General features: G+C 33.7%; 1 protein-coding gene across 1 annotated transcript in view; it reads right to left on the bottom strand.

Annotated features, from left to right (window-relative positions):
- Positions 1–17,801, bottom strand: part of Ghr (growth hormone receptor) — a 258,732-nt gene that overhangs the window by 114,507 nt on the left and 126,424 nt on the right. Inside the window, exons 3-4 of the mRNA XM_005369809.2 lie at positions 10,627–10,635; positions 10,476–10,521 (exon numbers count right to left, since the gene is read on the bottom strand). Coding sequence (XP_005369866.1) covers positions 10,476–10,521; positions 10,627–10,635 — 55 coding nt within the window. The remainder of the gene's footprint in view (positions 1–10,475; positions 10,522–10,626; positions 10,636–17,801) is intronic.

Below are 17,801 nucleotides of genomic sequence, written 5' to 3'. Positions count from 1 at the left end.
CCCAGGGGAATTCATGTATATCTCTCTTATAGTTTTTCTTGTTACCTAACTTCTCTGGAACCATGAACTATAGGTTGATTATCCTTTGCTTTATGTCTAATATTCACTTATGAGTGAGCACATACCATGTTTGTCTATCTGGGTCTGAGTTACCTCACTCAGGATAGTTTTCTCTAGTTTCATCTATTTGCATGCAAATTTCAAGATGCCATAGCTTTTTTTTTCTCCACTGAGTAGTACTCCATTGCATAATTGTACCACATTTTCTTTATAAATTCTTCAGTTGAGGAGCATTTAGGTTGTGTCTAGGTTCTGGCTTTTACAAATAAGGCTTCTATGAACATATTTGAAAAAATGTCCTATAGTGTGATTGAGAAGCCTTTGGGTATATATCCAAGAGTGGTATTGCTGAGTCTTAGGGTAGGTTTATTCCCAAATTTCTGAGAAAGCACCATAGTAATTTTCAAAGTAGCTGTACAAATTTGCACTAGCACCAGCAATGGAGAAGTGATGTAGGTGGGTCTTCTTTCTATGTGTTGCTTTCATTGGTTAATTAGTAAAGAAACTGCTTGGCCTGGTAGGTCAGAAAATTAGGTGGCTGGAGTAGATAGAACAGAATGCTGGGAAGAAGGCAATGAGGCAGACATCATAGCTCTCCTCTCTGAGATGTACGCAGGTTAAGATCTTTCCCCATAAGCCAGCACGTCGAGGTGCTACACAGATTACTAAATATGGGTTAAAGCTAGATGTGAGAATTAGCCAATAAGAGGCTGAAACTAATGGGTCAGGCAGTGTTTAAAAGAATACAGTTTCCGTGTAATTATTTAGGGGCATAAGCTAGCCAGGCGGGCAGGAACCAGAGGGCAGGAAAGCAGGCTCGCTGTTCCTCCTACAGAGAAGTGTTTTCCTTATTCTGCAATCTCTCCAGGATAAGCTATCATTGGTGTTTTGGATCTTAACCATTCTGATCGGTGTAAGATGGCATCTCAGAGATATTTTGATTTGCATTTCCCTGATGACTAAGGATGCTGAGCAATTTTTTAAATGTCTTTCGGCCATTTGCAATTCTTCTATTGAGAATTCTCTGTTTAGATCTGTACCCCATTTTTTGATTGGATTATTTGGTAATTTCTCTAATATAATAAATGGCAATCTTACCAAAAGCAATCTACAGATTCAGTGCAATCACTAGCAAAAATCCCAGCACAGTTCTTAACAGACCTCAAAATCACACTCAATTTCATGTGAAAAAAACAAACAAACAAAAAACCCAGAAGAGTCAAAACTATCCTCCAAAATAAAAGAACTTCTGGAGGCATCACCATTCCTGATGTCAAGCTCTTTTATAAGGAAAACAGCATGGTACTGGCAGAAACAAGACAGGTGGATCAATGGGTTGATTTGAGGATCCTGATATTGATCCAAACACATATAAACAACTGATTTTGTCAAAAAGTCAAAATTATACAATGGAATAAAGAAAGCATCTTCTACAAATGGTGCTGGCATAACTGGATGTCAACATGAAAAAGAATGCAAATAGATCCATATCCATCCACATGCTCAAAACTTATATGGATCAAACACCTCAACATAAATCCAACCACATGGAACCTCACTGAAGACAAAGTGGGAAGTAGCCTTGAATATATTGGCACAGGAGACAACTTCCAAAATATAACACCAGTAGCAAGACACTGAGAGCAACAATTAATAAATGGGATTTTTTGAAATTAAGAAGCTTCTGTAAGGCAAAGGACACCATCAATAAAACAAAATGACAATCTACTGAACAGGAAGAGATCTTCATTAATCCCACATCAGACAGAGGGGGATTTTATATATATTCCAAAATATATATAAAAAAAAAACTCAAGAAACTGGACTTAAAAGTACCTAATAATCCAATCAAAAATTCTTAAATTGTCATACTCATGTTAATCTACACTAGTGTTCTGAAGGAAGCATTAATTGGTATTTGTAGATTGGAATTTGAATAAACAGAAGTAGTCATTTCCTGGTAACTTTTAACTATCTACTTGACACAGCCTTGAATCATTTTGGAAGGAAGTCTTTATGGAAATTGTCTAGATCTGATTGAGCAGGGTATATCCATGGGGGACTGCCTGAATAGAAATTGATGGAGAAAGACACAACCCACTGTGGGTAACAGTTTTCACTCTGCAGAGGGTTCTGAACAGCATGACAGGAAAAATATAGCTAAAAGCAAGATCTTTATTTTCTTTAATTCTCTCTCTGCTCTGGGTATTGAATTAAGAAGAATGGAGGTGGGAAGTGGAGATAGATATGAGAAATATGCAGTATTTTATATGCATGGCAATCTCATAATGGAAACAATGCTTTTGTGCTCTAAAATTAATTAAAAACAACACATGTCTGATATAATTTTCTACAGTTGGACATGTTATCATGTAGTCATTTAGTTGTTACTGGCCTTGTGAATTATGCTTTAAAATACATAATTGGACAAATAGAAAATAATCTATAGAAAATATTTTCCATATTTCATGAAAACTTAAAATTTCAAATATTTTTGTTGAAGTTAAGGTGCTAATAAATAACAATTTTGTACAAATTTACTCCATCTTCCTTCCTTTCAGCTCTGCCTTCTTTCCCCACTAATCTCCTACGAACTACAAGGAATCTTTCTCAGGCTCACTGATTTCACTATGTGCTCCAGCATGAGCAGGAGTGTAGAGCTAAAACTGAAGAAACAAAATATTTCCTTTCAAAAATTTAATACACTAGTTAAAATTAAATTATACACACATATACATATATAACATAAACATGCACAGAGACAACACAATGGGAGAGACAAATACAGGACACTGCATTATCAAACTGTAAATGTCTAATAATATTTAAAATAGTTAAATATCCATTTTTATTTATTTAAGGTTTCTCTCTCTCTGTGTATGTGTGTGTGTGTATCTCTCTGTGTGTACATTCATGTCCACTGGGACATGCATGCCAAGGCATTCAGGAATAGGTCAGAAGATAACTTTTCATGAACTGGTTCTTTCTTTTCATCTCTTTTCACTTTTTCGCTGAGGCAGGGTCTCTATTTTGATTTCTTTCACTTCACTGAAACGTGAGCTTCTGGCTATGTCTCCTACATCTGCTTACTACCTTGTAGTAGGAATGCTGGCTCTAGGAAAACAGATGAGAGCCTCTAATCCAGGTACCTCACTTGGGTTCTAGGTTTGAACTCAGGTCATCAGGTTTGCACAGCATGTCCCTTTACCATGAGTCATATTGCTCCATCATTTTAATAATCCCAGTGACACATGAATTCATATACTCAGGGTTAGCATTGTGGATAAAATTTGTGAATCCAAAGTTTCCAAGACTGTATTCTACAGCTAGTTTTCATGTCCTTGAAATATTCTTTTTGTCGCATACTTAGTTGTTTAGAGTTTATTGTAAGTACTTTCCAAGAACAGAAAATTTACTCCATCCACATAATGTTACATAATTAAAATTATTTTATTAATGTTTCCAAACAAGTTTAAATGTCAACTTTCTCTATAGTGACTCTATCCTAAATATATTCAGATGTGTGCTTAATGATCAAGTGTTTAACTACTAGTCCTGAACATATTCCACATCCATTTTGTTTAAATGTGTGCGATTTATGCCCATGTGTGACTTTAAGTGTATCCATGTGTGTTCGTTGGGGCGCAGACACACTCAGAAGCCAGAAGTTGATGTCAAGTATCTGATTCTATCACTACTTTATAACTGTTAACAAAGTCCCCTGATTAGCCATTTGCACAACCAAATGTTCCTCCTACTTCTGCCTCCAGGCATGTATGTAAATGCATAATAAACAAAAGAAATGTAATTAAAAATATTTAGGATCCTGGTCTAAATATTTTCACTGTACAAATAAGTGATTAATTCTCATATAAAACAATGCTAGAATTACTTCTTTGGCCAATGAAGTCTCTAATAAACTATGGCTTAATAACCATATGGAATATTACTCATGCTTGAATAACAAAAATTAAAATAATAAGAAATTGTATTCCAAACTCGAAAAATACTTTTAGTGTAAATTTTATCAACCCCATGGTATGCTCCACAAATTTGATTCAAAATTTTCTAATATATAAATTCATTGAAAAGAAATACACTTAATTTTACTTCTTGTACACCTGAGCAGGATAGTGCCCTATAAAGTAAATGAAGTATGATTAATCTCAATTTAAATTTGTGACCCAAAACCAGATGTGTTTTACACACTCTGTTACACTTTGGAGACAGAACATTATTATATAGATTAAAACAATGAGATATTGTAGAATGATTTTTTTTTTTTTAGATTTGATGTAGCAAGGACTAAACAAAGGAAATAAACATTTCACTGAGGAGCCATCTCTCATGTATTCTAAGCATAACATTGCTGCGGGATGTCTTTCTGTATATGTGTCGCTTTTATTGGTTGATAAGTAAGGTTGTTTCAGACAGTGGTTTAGCAGGGTAAAGCTGTGTGGTAAATCTAAACAGAGACAGGGAGAGAGAGCACAGGCAGAGTAGAGGAGATGCCATGATGTTGCCTAGAGAGTAATGTACCACACCAGTAAGCCACAGCCTTGTGGCAATATATACATTAATCAATGCTTTTATTTAGTAGTTAGAGCTAGCCAGTAAGAAGTCTAAGATATTGGACAAACAGTGTAAATGAATACAGTTTCTGTGTGATTATTCAGATCTGGGTGCTGGGAAACAAAAGTGCAGTCATAGAATAACATAGAATAATTGAGCATGTAATAATGGCGCCTTGGTAAAATACAATGTCTGAATATTTTACCTTAGGAGTATAGAAGGATTCTATGATACAAAGTTATTAACATGACCAATCAAACAGCATAAGATGTGAATCAATTCAACTGTTAGCATGTGAATGTTATCATCTAAAAATGATTTTGTTCAAAATGACTCAAAAATCTTAAATCAAACAATGTTAATTGATCCAAAATTATTCACATTAAACAGAGGTTCAAATTCACATTTTAAATGATTGAAAAACATTGACAAAATGCAGTCTTCTTTATATATTGCCCTCAATGAATTTTAATAGAGGGCTGATTTTTCCACTAAAACAAAACCAAAAGACTCTAAGCTTTTAAACAAAGTCCTATTGTGGAACACCATGCCTCTATTGTGAAATACAGATCAGACCAACCTATTGTTTCAGAATATTACTAAGAAATGCCCAAAGTAAGAGTAGGAAAAACACAACACTTATGTAAACAAGTTACACTCCAAGCATTAGGAAGTCTAATCTACAGAATATGTGTTTTAAGTACATCACTATATTTAAAGGAAGAGAAAACAAACGTTGGAATCTAGTTGTTCAAACACTTCTTTAATTTTAGAAATAGTTATAAACTTGGTATAATGGACGGCTATAGTCACTGATGAAAACAAAAGCACCAGATGGAGTTTCTTCATCATGTGTTTTGCAGCGAGATGTTGATAATTAGGGAACAAATCTGGTTGTGACTGGTATGTCGTGGTGGAAGACACTGCAGAGATGAATGTAACTAACCAATGAGAATGAGGGGAAGCCTTTAGGACTGAAGACAAAAAGAGAGAAATGATGGGAAAGCCCATGGCTCAGCATGTGACTGTTCTCTCAAACAGAGGAGTGGGTTTTGTCATCTGCCTCCTTAGAAACTTGGTACACAGCTCATCTAGTTCCACCTCTAACTGTTCCCACAGCTATTCTTGCCATTTTCAGCATCTTGAGTATAGGAATGGCTTCACATAACTCATCTCTATAATTTGTTAAATTAAATCTACTGAAACAGAACAGAAAGACTTCATTTGCCCTCCACATAGAGGACTTGATCTGGAGGACACAGCACTTCCAAAGTGTCACAGGGGCTAAACAGCCTTCATGAAGTCTCTATCTATATTTCTCGTAACTAATTTCAACCCCCAGACACCTGCAAAAAACAGGGGAGCACAGCTACCAAATAAAATTGGCACTTCACAAAAGAAATAACTATGTTTATATCTAGGTTTCTAGTTGCAAATTTGTTAATTACAATCCTCTCCCTGGTAAAAAACAAGGAGAGCAACCAGAAGCTACTGTAGGGTGATAACTCATATTTGTCAGCTTCTCAGGAGACAAATTTAGGAGACAAACTTAAGAGACAAGCCTATGGGAAATTCTTACCCGTGTTTAGATTGGCTTAACTGAGGCAAGAGAAACCTATTCTGATGTTAGGCACTTATCCATGGTCTGGGAACCACAAAAGAAATGAAAAAAGGAATTAGAACCGAGCAATAGCATTAATAGTTCTTTTCCCTAAGCATTGATACTACCGTGCTATTCTGCCAAGATGGACTACACTTTCAGTTAGCCAAAATAAACTCTTCCTTAATTAGATTTCTAAGGTATTTCATAACAGAAAAAGAAAAGTACAGAATGCATGTTTTCTTCCTATTTCTTTCACACACACACGTGTGTGTGTGTGTGTGTGTGTGTGTGTGTGTGTGTGTGCGCGTGTGTGTGTATGTGTCTATTATCTGGGTCTATGTCTCTGTGTGTGTCTCTGTGTGTTTCAGGTTTTCTCTGTGTATGTGTGTCTGTCTGTGTCTGTGTGTTTGATATGTTTGTCTATGTGTCTGTTTTTGTAAGTTTGTGTCCATGTGTCTGTGACTATTTGTCTGAGTCTGTCTCTCTCTTTGTGTGTGTGTGTATATTTGTGCATCTGTGGGTCTGTGTGTATCTGTGCCTCTGTGGGTCTGCATTTGCACCTGTGTGTGTGCTCCTGCGTCTTTTTATGGGTGTATGTGCGTGTATGTGCACTTGTGTGTCTCTGTGGGTCTCTCTGTGTGTTTCTGTGTCTCTGTGCATCTATGCCTGTGTGTGTCTATGTGTGTGTGTATGTATCTGTATTTATGTATGTGTCTGTGTCTTTGTGGGTCTCTGTGTGTATGTGTCTCTGTGTTACTCTGTATGTATTGCATACGTTTGAGTAAAGATGACAGGTACAAATACAGTTCATTAATTCAATCAGATTCTATAAACAACTTGAAGTACTGCTGAAAATTCTACTTATTGCTCTTGTATGCTACTCAATCATTTTCATAGACAAAACAGGGTTAAAAGAAATAAGTGCATATTTGCCCTTAAAACCTGCTGTAAATTTATTCAAAGCATTACAAAATTATTTTAAATCAGGTTTCTTCTACTACTCTATCTTCACTCATGAATTTCTCCTTAATTTTTCACAGAAAACACGGAATACAAAGTCTAGGTCTTATTCGAGAAGATGTATGTCCTCATTAAAGTTATTTTTCAGTTGATTTCAGTTGTGTCAACTTATGATTAACCACACTAATGAAGAGAAGCAGTATCACAGAGAACTCGGCATGGAGAAATGCAAAGCTATTTATTTTTGCATCCACGTACTTTATTTCATTTTTAAAGCAGAGTCACAATCATCAAAATGGTTTACTTAAGCACACAAAACCTTAAAGGTTCTCAACCTTCTAATTATTTATTTTATTAGATTAAAGAAAAGCAAACTGGAAATGTTGTGATAAATGAAAAGAATCTTAAATGAGATTTTTTAAATTGTTACAGTGAAAACTATGAAACCTGAGATATGTATGAACAAGAAACTACTTGGCTAGAATATACATGTATTTGTGCATGATTACATATAAACCAACATAGATTTTCTCTGCATATCTGTTCATATTTTATGCATGCACAAGGGAATGTTGTTGAAGCATTATTAAAAATGGAGGTAATATCTTATACTAAAAGTACTTAGTCTGAAAGACATAAATGACAGCATATAAAAGTGCAATAATATAATAACTTTCTCTTCACTATTTTAACAAAATATATAATTCAATTCACACTTAAAACATAAATAAAATAAACTCATATTTACAATACATATATACTCATAAATAAAATATGCTAATATTTAAGCATGCATTAAATGCCTTATAATTTATCTTGTGTTCAACAGATCAATTAGCTTTGAACTAAGATACCCCGAAGAAAAACAGGCTATCTAAAAAAAAATGGAAATGTATTAAAAATTAGTAGAACTTAATTCTGTATTTTTCAGATCTCATGGGGTTTGAAATATTCTCTTACTCCTACGGTGGTTCACAAATGGGATGATACATGCATATCAATGTAATATGCTTCTCCATTGCATATCATTTTTATGTGTGCTTATGGACCAATAGTATATATCCTGTCTATCAAAATTTAAGGTTTGATAGTATAAAAATACTGTAGGCCTATAACATAGCAAATGGTAACATGATTATATCTAGTACAATAACAATAAGAATACACAGATTTTGCAATGGTGAGAAAAGGAATGTTGCTCAGTTTATACTACATGCACACACAGAACCAAAACTTATAATGCATACCACTGAACTACATAATCTGAAATGTATATGTAAATGAAATTATATGTGCAAGAATTGAGTTCTCGTGTCTTTCTGAAACTATATGATTATCAATAGCACAGGGTACTTAGGTCCCTGTACCAGAAGTTAGACCTCCTGAGCTGAAATCCTTGCTTGTCTTCTTTGAAGTACGACCACACAGGCAAGAAATTGACTTCCTCAATTCATCAATAACCTCGTCTAAGTCTGAAGAGCTTTTGTTGGGTTAAGTAAACTAATACATATTAAATATAACAACAATATTAGACAGTTTTCAAAATTTTTAGTCATAAACAGCTCTATTCAATAAATATGATATTTATGATATGATATATATTAACAAGCTAAGGTTAAATCATTCTTGTATTATATTTACTTTTAGTAACTTTTCCTATGATAACCAGTTTTATGCAAGCAAAGAGAAGTCACAATTCAATACACACTCCACTCATAAATGTCATCAAAGCAACTTTATTATAACAACATTTACCAAGATTGACAAGACTGAATGTTTACAGATAATTTCCAATTGTCAAGGATTATGATTCCATTATAAAAATTTGTTTTCCAAGAAAAAAACATGAATGCATTTCATTCTGTTTGACATAATATTTTCATTACGTTTTTTTCTCTGAGAACAATGGCATGACTTATTGGTTAACCAAGAGAAAAATAAATTATTTAAATCCTAGTATAAGATTCAATAAATAAAACAGGGCTAAATTTGGTAATATAATGTGAATGCAAATAGTATATAATATATTGTGTATAATATGGAATGTAATGGAAGCAAATAAAGAAGTACGAATTCTGAAGCATTACTTGGGTGCAAATTCTTGCTTCATATGCCAGACTAAAATTTCCATTGGTTATGCACAGCCAGATCTTGAGAATATTTAACATAACATACAAATGTTTCTAGATCTAATTGTGACTTTGATTATGAAATAGTTCCTTAAAGATCCAATCACTAAAGTGTTGTCTTGTAAGGTGGAAGAGTTTTGAGGCAGCAGACCCTTAACAAGTAGAGTCGTGCAGGTTTGCAGCTCCTTGAGGGGCATGCCATGGGAGAGGCCAGAGAACTCTGAGCTCCTTACTTCTCTCTTAGCTTCTTTGTGATCTAAATCGTTTCCTCCGCAATGTTCACCCTCTCCAGGTACACACAGCAAAGTGGAAGAGCTCTCTTGGATTAGAACCTCCAGAAACATGTCTCAAACCAGCTTTTGTTTTCTCTATAACTGATGTCTTTCATTATGCCCAGAGAACACTGACTGAGTCCCAAACACTACTGCTTCACCAAGTATACTTTGTGTTAAGAACATCCTCTGAAGCTGAAGATGCTTGTTTTGAACCTGTAAAAGCATTCTGTACTGTGTTACGGAATCTGGTTAATAAGGCTCGCAGGATGTAGAATTATTACGATTATTGTGACAGGAATGTTTTCATTTACATGAATAAGCTTGCTAGTCAGTGTGACTTTCCTTCGTTAGGTGAGCTAGCCAGGGCACAAGCTCTATCTAGCTTCTGAGTTGGAGAGTAGTATTTAGTGCATAGCATTTTCTTCAGGGTCTTGCTAAGGCCTCTGCTGAATGTAATCACCAAGAGTTTTCCATTTAAATGAAAGATTTTAATCAGTTAAAGTAGAGACGGTAATGATATTTCTTTGGAAAATTTTCACAAATAAATCTACTTGCCAGATGGATACCCCTAGAAACAAGATGAAGTGACTTGTAACAACCAATAAAAATAGATATGGTAAATAAAGTTAAAAATCTCAAATCAGCAATCTAAGGCATGTTTCTAAAAATAAATGGAATTCTGACATAATCATGTACCTAATTATCTCCTTCCTAACTTTATTATACTGAAATAAACATAGTTACTGCATAGATTTTCCTCTCGTGCGTGTTTATGTGTTCAGCATTTTAAAGTCTAACCAGGCAATGAATACTATTTCTAGAATATAGCAGGTATGAGAATTTATATATTTTTATTTAAAAATAATGGATTCTTACCATGATCAAATGGTTTTCCTGGGCTCCAGGTGCGGAAATAATCATCCTAAGAGAGGGAAATAGCACGATTTAAGTGTATATGATAAATTAAAATAGATGGATTCATATAAAATCTAAAATAATATATGAAACAGAGAAACAGCATACAAACCTCTACTTCCTGCAATGGCAAGCAGCAAATTTAAAAAAGAAAAAAGAAAGGGAACAGAGAAAAAGAATAGTTACCAAAAAGGAACACAACTGCATACAAGTTAAAGAAACGAATTTCAATACATGTGCTCAGTTTCACTAGAAGCCAAGGGTTACTGTAACAATTTAATTATTTTTGTTGGCACTTCTCTTGAATATTATAATGAGCTGCTTTCAATTGCAATTCAATGTGCAATATAACATGCAGATAATTACCCCTAAGCTAATAAGCTGTAAAGTATCTTACTAGATTCCAATTATAGGAGTTCATTTCCCACTAGTACAATAGTAAATGGATCCATTAATATAAAAGGGAAAATATCAAGTGATTCTACAATAGCCCATAGAGTATAAATAGACTTTATGCAAATCATTCACACATTAATTGAATAACCAAGGAGTTCATCAAAATGCAATTGGGAGATTGAGAAAAGCACACCTAATTAAACCCCGGTTAATGTTTAAATATTTAATATGAAAAGGAATATATATATATATATATATATATATATATATATACTATGTAAATAGTAAAGTTAACTGAATAACATAAAACTGGAGCAATGTACACCAAAATCATTAAAAAGCACATACAATTGGACCTCATATTATGTTTTTCTTTAAAGCCTTGTAAGTGTCTTCAATCATGTATAAAAATGATTTTGCATCTCAAATTAATGCACTGTTGCTATAAAGATAATATAAGAAACAAAACACAGCATGAAGAGTTGCAATACTTCTGGATGGTGCACCCACACCATCTACTTAAGTGAAAAGTCACAAATCTCAAAGAGTACTAAAAAGTCAAGCAGAAATTCTTGTTATTATGTTGTACCTCCTGTCCCAGGTACTCCTCCCTTGTTCATAAGCTCATGACATTTTTTTTTCAATTTTGTGACCCATGTTTTAAACAAGTGGGACTTTGGGTTTGGTACTGTTTTTGAAGTATGGCAGTTTCAGCAGTGTTTGCATTCAACAAGTTGAGACAGTGTCAACCTCTTTTAGAGGATGTATGAATAGTTCATATTTCATTGTCGGAAAGCTGGGTCTTGCTGATGACTTGACTGTTAATAGCAATCATTTGGAGACCCATGTTGTGATTCATGATTGCATTGACTGTATCATGGCCACATGAGAGTACAGCTTTCCCCTTTCTTCTATCTCATCTCCTATTCTCCTCCTTTGCTGTTCTTTGATCTTAGAGCAGGTGATACTAATACACTGTTGCTGATGAGCGCTACTCAACAGTTACTTATTCTCAGTATTTTTACAGTTCTGTGTCTCTGGGTTCCCTTCATGGTTAAGAGAAGTCTCTTTATTAAGACAGGATCATTTGTTTATGGGTATAAAGAAGGATTTAGACATTTTACTTTTAATTATAAAAACAAGTATAATTACCTACTCATTATAAAAATTAATTTTCATTTCCAAAATTTTATTTTCTTATTATAATTCCTAACCACCATCCTTTGTGTTCCTAACCACCCAGTTCAAATGAAAGGATAGAAAATCTCTAGAAGCCCTATCAGTCAGTCCTGTTTTGGGTGGGCCCAAATGAAGGTTACATTAAAAGGAACAAATGACAGCAGTCTGTACTAATAGGTTGTGTTCTAAATTATGTAGGATTAGATTAAGAGAAAATAATACTGTGCCCTAGAATAATTAAATCAACATTGATCGTTTAAACTCTCTTTTTTTTTAAAAAAATCTCTTTTTAAAAGCAATTACTCCAAGATGGAATTCTTGGAAAGCTAATCTTTCAAATTAAATTACTTCACTAAGTGTCTAAAAGACTGGGGAGAATGCATATGGCTCAATAGTTAAGAAACATGTGTTGACCACAGAGTGGACAAGAGTTTGGTTCAAATATCCACGCAAGTACCTTTCAACCACTGTCAATCAAGTTCCACAACAACTGATACCCGATACCCTCATCTGGATTCCTATGGCAACTACTCTCTTGTGTGCATAACACCACAACACACACACACACACACACACACACACAGAGAGAGAGAGAGAGAGAGAGAGAGAGAGAGAGAATTTAAAATAAAACAAAATCTTTTTTAAGCTTCCAAATTCAAGATGAAGATCATAGCATGCTTATTTTACTATCTCATATCTTTAAAATGGTGTATTCCTGCTTGAAGATATTGTAATATTTTATCCAAATAATGAAGAGTGAGACAGCTGTGCATTTACATATCCCCTAAGCATAACAGACATTAAATCTGAGCACACCTGCATCAGTCTGAGTAAATATGAATTACAGGTCTGGCTTTAACTCTTGGTAGCAGAATCTACTTAGAAGAGTGATAATCTAGAACTCAAAACCCCAGGAGCAGAATTGGAAAAATAATACACAGCAATTTGAGAAGGACGTTTTGTGTGTATATATGGATATATAAACATATCACTAACAACAACAACAGCAAAACCACCATCAGCAGAACTTCAGGTGTGGAGACGTTAGAACACTGACACTTCTTGGAAAAGCCTGCCTCCTTTTGTTATTTATTCCCTTAGACATCTCATGACAGCTAACAAAACCATTCAGTTTACTCCAGTTCTAAGAAGTAATGATGGAACCTTTCAATGTTAAAAGTCTGTTTTCAAAGAGATGTAATGGTAAGATTTAACCTCAGTCAAATGTAATTAACCACTCTGCAGACTACAATGACCAGGCTTAATCAGTTTGGACCGATAATTATATAAAACATGTCATTGGAACTCTTTGGGAAACCAAGTGCAACATGCATGCATGACTTCTGCATGTGAGAACTAAGAAGTGCACTTTATGGGTTACTTTTACTGATCAGCTCCATCTCCTCATGTCACTGGATGTTTACTTTCTTCATATTTACTTGTTTGTTTATTTTTGACAGTGGTTTTGTTAGGTTAAGCCATGGGAGTTTTACCAAGATGAACATTAAAAGTATTTTTTTTCAACACAAGTGTTCACTCAACCACAATTTCTTTTCCTTCCATAGACTTTATGTCGATATTGGTTTTTCCACATCTTCAATTTAGAATCGAAACAAGCTCATCAGGGATTTAGTAAAGACCTAGAAGAAATGTTCCCAATAGGATAAACTTGGGTCTAGGAAAACATAGTCTAACCTGAATTAAATAAAAACAAGATCATTCTTGAATCATCAGCAAAATCTCACATTAATGAATTATACACACTACAAGCATTTAATATAGTTAATCTGAGACCTTTGTCAATTTCTTGTGCTAAGGAAATCGTTGCTGGTTTTACATGAAGTAGTGCACATATGAAAATGTGCTATGTAGAGCATTATTTAGAATGTAATTTTCCTTGTGTTATAGTGCCTGGGTCCCTCTCTATTTTGTGAATTGTGTGTGTTTTCAACAAAAACATTGACATTCATGCTATTTCAGTCCAGATAATTCTTTCTTGTGTAGAGAACAATGGGCTGGTCTGTGCTTTGTAGGCTATTTGCAGCTCCCTAGGCCTCTATAAAAAAATCAGAAGACATTCTCCCTCAAGGTTTGACAAACAGAAATACCACCAGATGTTGGCAAGCATCTTCTGGGAGAAATATCATTAATTTCAAGAACATTTATGGAGAATTACTGGGATACAGGAAAAGGATATTGAAGCAAAATATATAATAGAAAAGTGCTAATAGTAAAGGTATTTTTAATAAATATTTCATATTATTAAGATATTTTGCACTGTTATGATTTTGAAAGCATATTGTGGTAGACATACAATTTTGTATGAATTTCTCATCATTTAGGGTTGCCTGTATCTAAGCTGTGCTTTTGCACTGTTTATAACTTCTTGATATAACAAATGTGCTAATTAATGTCTGAAAATTTTTCTGTTTTCTTATAAATATATTAGTAAGTTTTGGAAGGGAGGCAATAACACCAGTCATAATAATAAAAAAGTTTGCCTTTATAACAGATTATAACATGGTATTATGTAAATTAAGTATGTCACAAGGAGAAGTTTGTGTATTAACATCAACTGTTTTATTTGTGCCCACACTGCCTCATTGATATTAAAAATGCAAACCCACTCAAAACTCAATATAATTTGTAACAGACAAAAAAACCATAGAAATATGCACAGAAAGACAAAATATCTAGATTATCCAACACAACCCCCCAAAAATGAATGATGCTTGACTACAGGACAGCTCAAATAAAAATAGCATTTTACTAGCATAAAAACTGACACACAGACTAATGTAATAAAATGAATGACCCAGATACATAGCCTTGTAGCCTCTTTTACCTGACTTTTGACAAACAGGATAAAAATAGACATTTGAGGAAAAATGGGGTCTTCAGAAATGGTACAAAGAAAACTGTAAATATCTATATTTAGATGAATGAAATTATACTCTTATCCCACAGAACAAAAGTAAACACCAAATGGATAAAAGACCTCAACATAAAAAACGGCATCCTACAGAATGGAAAAAGATCTTCACTAACCCCACACTAGTCAGAGGGTTGATCTCCAAAACATACAAAGAACTCAAGAAACTGGTCATCAATAGAACAAATAATCCAATAAATACATTTTATTAAGTAAAAAAGTCACATATTGTATGACTCCAAGTATTTGATATTTGAAAAAGTAGTAAAACTTTAAGGCAATAAAACAGCAGTGATTCCTGGAGGTTTAGAAGATAGGAAAGAATGAACAGTACCTGAAGACCAGAAGATATAAGGGCTAGAAAGCCATTGTGAGACACGATGTAATCATAAATCCAGGCAGTGTATATCTTCATGCCCCGAAAATATATAGTATATAAAGTGATCTTGATGAAAATTATAAATTTTAGACCATAAAGCTGCATCATTATAGCTTCATCAGTTGAAGCAAATATGTACAGAGATGTTAGAGGAGATTGTGTACAGGAGTACAGGGAATGTTCAGAAAATCTGTACCTGGTTCTGGGTTGCTGTGGAACTTAAACTGCTCTAAAAATAAAAATATGCCACTGTAAATTTTATAACATAGGTAGTATATGATATAGTTCATTTTATAGCTCTAATTATAATAAACTACACACAATAGAATACTTTAAATGATTTGTAAATTACACACAATATAAATGAATATAAAATGGTAGCCTGTGAGTCTATAAATAGCCTCTATTGGCATAATAAATCTGTAGAATAAATAAAACTTTAACACAGCAATAGACATCTATTTATAGAGATGTTCACTAGTTAATTAAACTTACACATTCACGCAAGACTCTTCTGAATTCATCAGTATAAAAAGGGTATACAAATTATAAAACAAAGAAGTTAACTACTGTAGATGCAAGCATTTTCAAATTCAAAATATTTAACTCTAATATTACATTTTAATAGTTTAATTTTGTGTCTTATATTATTGCAGAAACAAGCCAGTAAAGATAAATATCTATAATAAGTCCAAACATAAATAATATAAAAGAAAACCTAAAACCAAAAAAGAAATCATAAACTATTTTAAATGGAAATTTGGACTAAAATATGTGAATTATGATAAAAATATTCAACAAGAAGCAATATGGATAAAACTCTGAGGTTGGTTTCATTTTCATAGTAAATAAAATTAGTGCTTCAAACAGTGTTACCTGTCTAACTTTTAGTTTATTTCATTATTGAAAACAGTATTCTTACTTTAACTCAGAAGGTTCAGTTTTGAAAATCAAAATATTATCTATGCAAATGCCAGCATAGTTTTTCAGATTTAAATCATCACAATTTCTTCTTGCTCTGTCCAAGGAATAGGTTTACACAACTGCAAATACACACCTGCACTGTCACAAACACACACACTCACCCCCCCCCACACACACACATAAGCTATATCCTAAGTGAAAACAGCAGAAATGAGCCCCATAAGAACAAGCAAAAGAATTTCTTATCTAATTGAATCTGGTAGCTCATATGGACAGCACTTTTAAATATTACTTTTTTTTACTTTTTGATTGATAATGATTTCACACACAGCATTGAACCTTCTTCAGTCCAGTATGAAAAAGTTCACATTAGATCTTATAGGAACCATGAAGTGAAAAGTGGCAAGCATTCATATGTTGTGGAAAAACACTTGCAAAGAAATTAATGAAAACAAAGAGAAGTCTGGCAACTGCAGATAGTTCAGAATCATGTTGTTTCGTGTGTTACTATGCATGTGAGAGTCACTACAACAAATAGGAGTGATGGGCAGCATTGATTCTGAATAAGCATAAGCAGGATGGGTGGCAATAACAAGATAAGGTAGTTAGGCAGAGATGCATAATAAAACATTACAACTGGACTCCTGTCTTGTAAGACATGTTTTCTTTTTTTCCAGAATCAACACAAGTGTGAGTTTCAAGGTATCTAGAAACATAACACATCAGTGTAGAGATGTAATCCCAAAGTTATAATATATAACTCTAGAGCATTACTCTATCACAAGATATTATTAATATCCACAAGTTCTGAGATTCTGCTTTCTACATTTGAAGCACGATAAACATTGCATTTATCTTGTAACTGTAGTGTCTCCCTTTATCTCACCTTATAGATGATGTGACATAATTTCATTTACATGCTTGGAATATCAGAGTCTAGACTTCCACATGAAAAAATGTATCCTTTTTTGGATTATATACTGGCAATCATTTTAATATGTTTCAACTATCTGTTTTAATTTTGTTAGGTAATTATCAAGTATAGGTAGCATATTGTTATGCAAGCCAATTGGAGAGTTCTACCTAAATTACTATTGCTCATTTACTTAATTAACAAATACTGATTACCTAACATATTCCAAATCTAAGCAAAACGTAAAGTAATCAAGTAAGATGGAAAAGGTCTTCATCTTTCCTGAGTGTAGAATATGTCCATACTTTTGTGGGTGCTGTACAGTTCTGTATAATGGTCTTGTATAATGGGGAGTTCCTCCAAACTTTCAAGATCTCTTAGTCTTCTAAATTTATTCTACTTTGATATTTACATTTCATTTTTTGCTTTTTGAATTGATACTTCTGTGAATGCGATTAAAAGTAAAAACGTCCCCTCGCATTCATAAAAGTTTCTGCACACCAAGGCCAGCTGGCCTGAATCTGAAAAAGCATGGGATAAAACCGGACTTGCTGAACATAGCGG

Source organism: Microtus ochrogaster, unplaced genomic scaffold (assembly GCF_000317375.1).
Source record: "Microtus ochrogaster isolate Prairie Vole_2 unplaced genomic scaffold, MicOch1.0 UNK61, whole genome shotgun sequence".
NCBI lineage: Eukaryota > Metazoa > Chordata > Mammalia > Rodentia > Cricetidae > Microtus > Microtus ochrogaster.
This window is presented reverse-complemented; position numbering and strand designations above follow the sequence as displayed.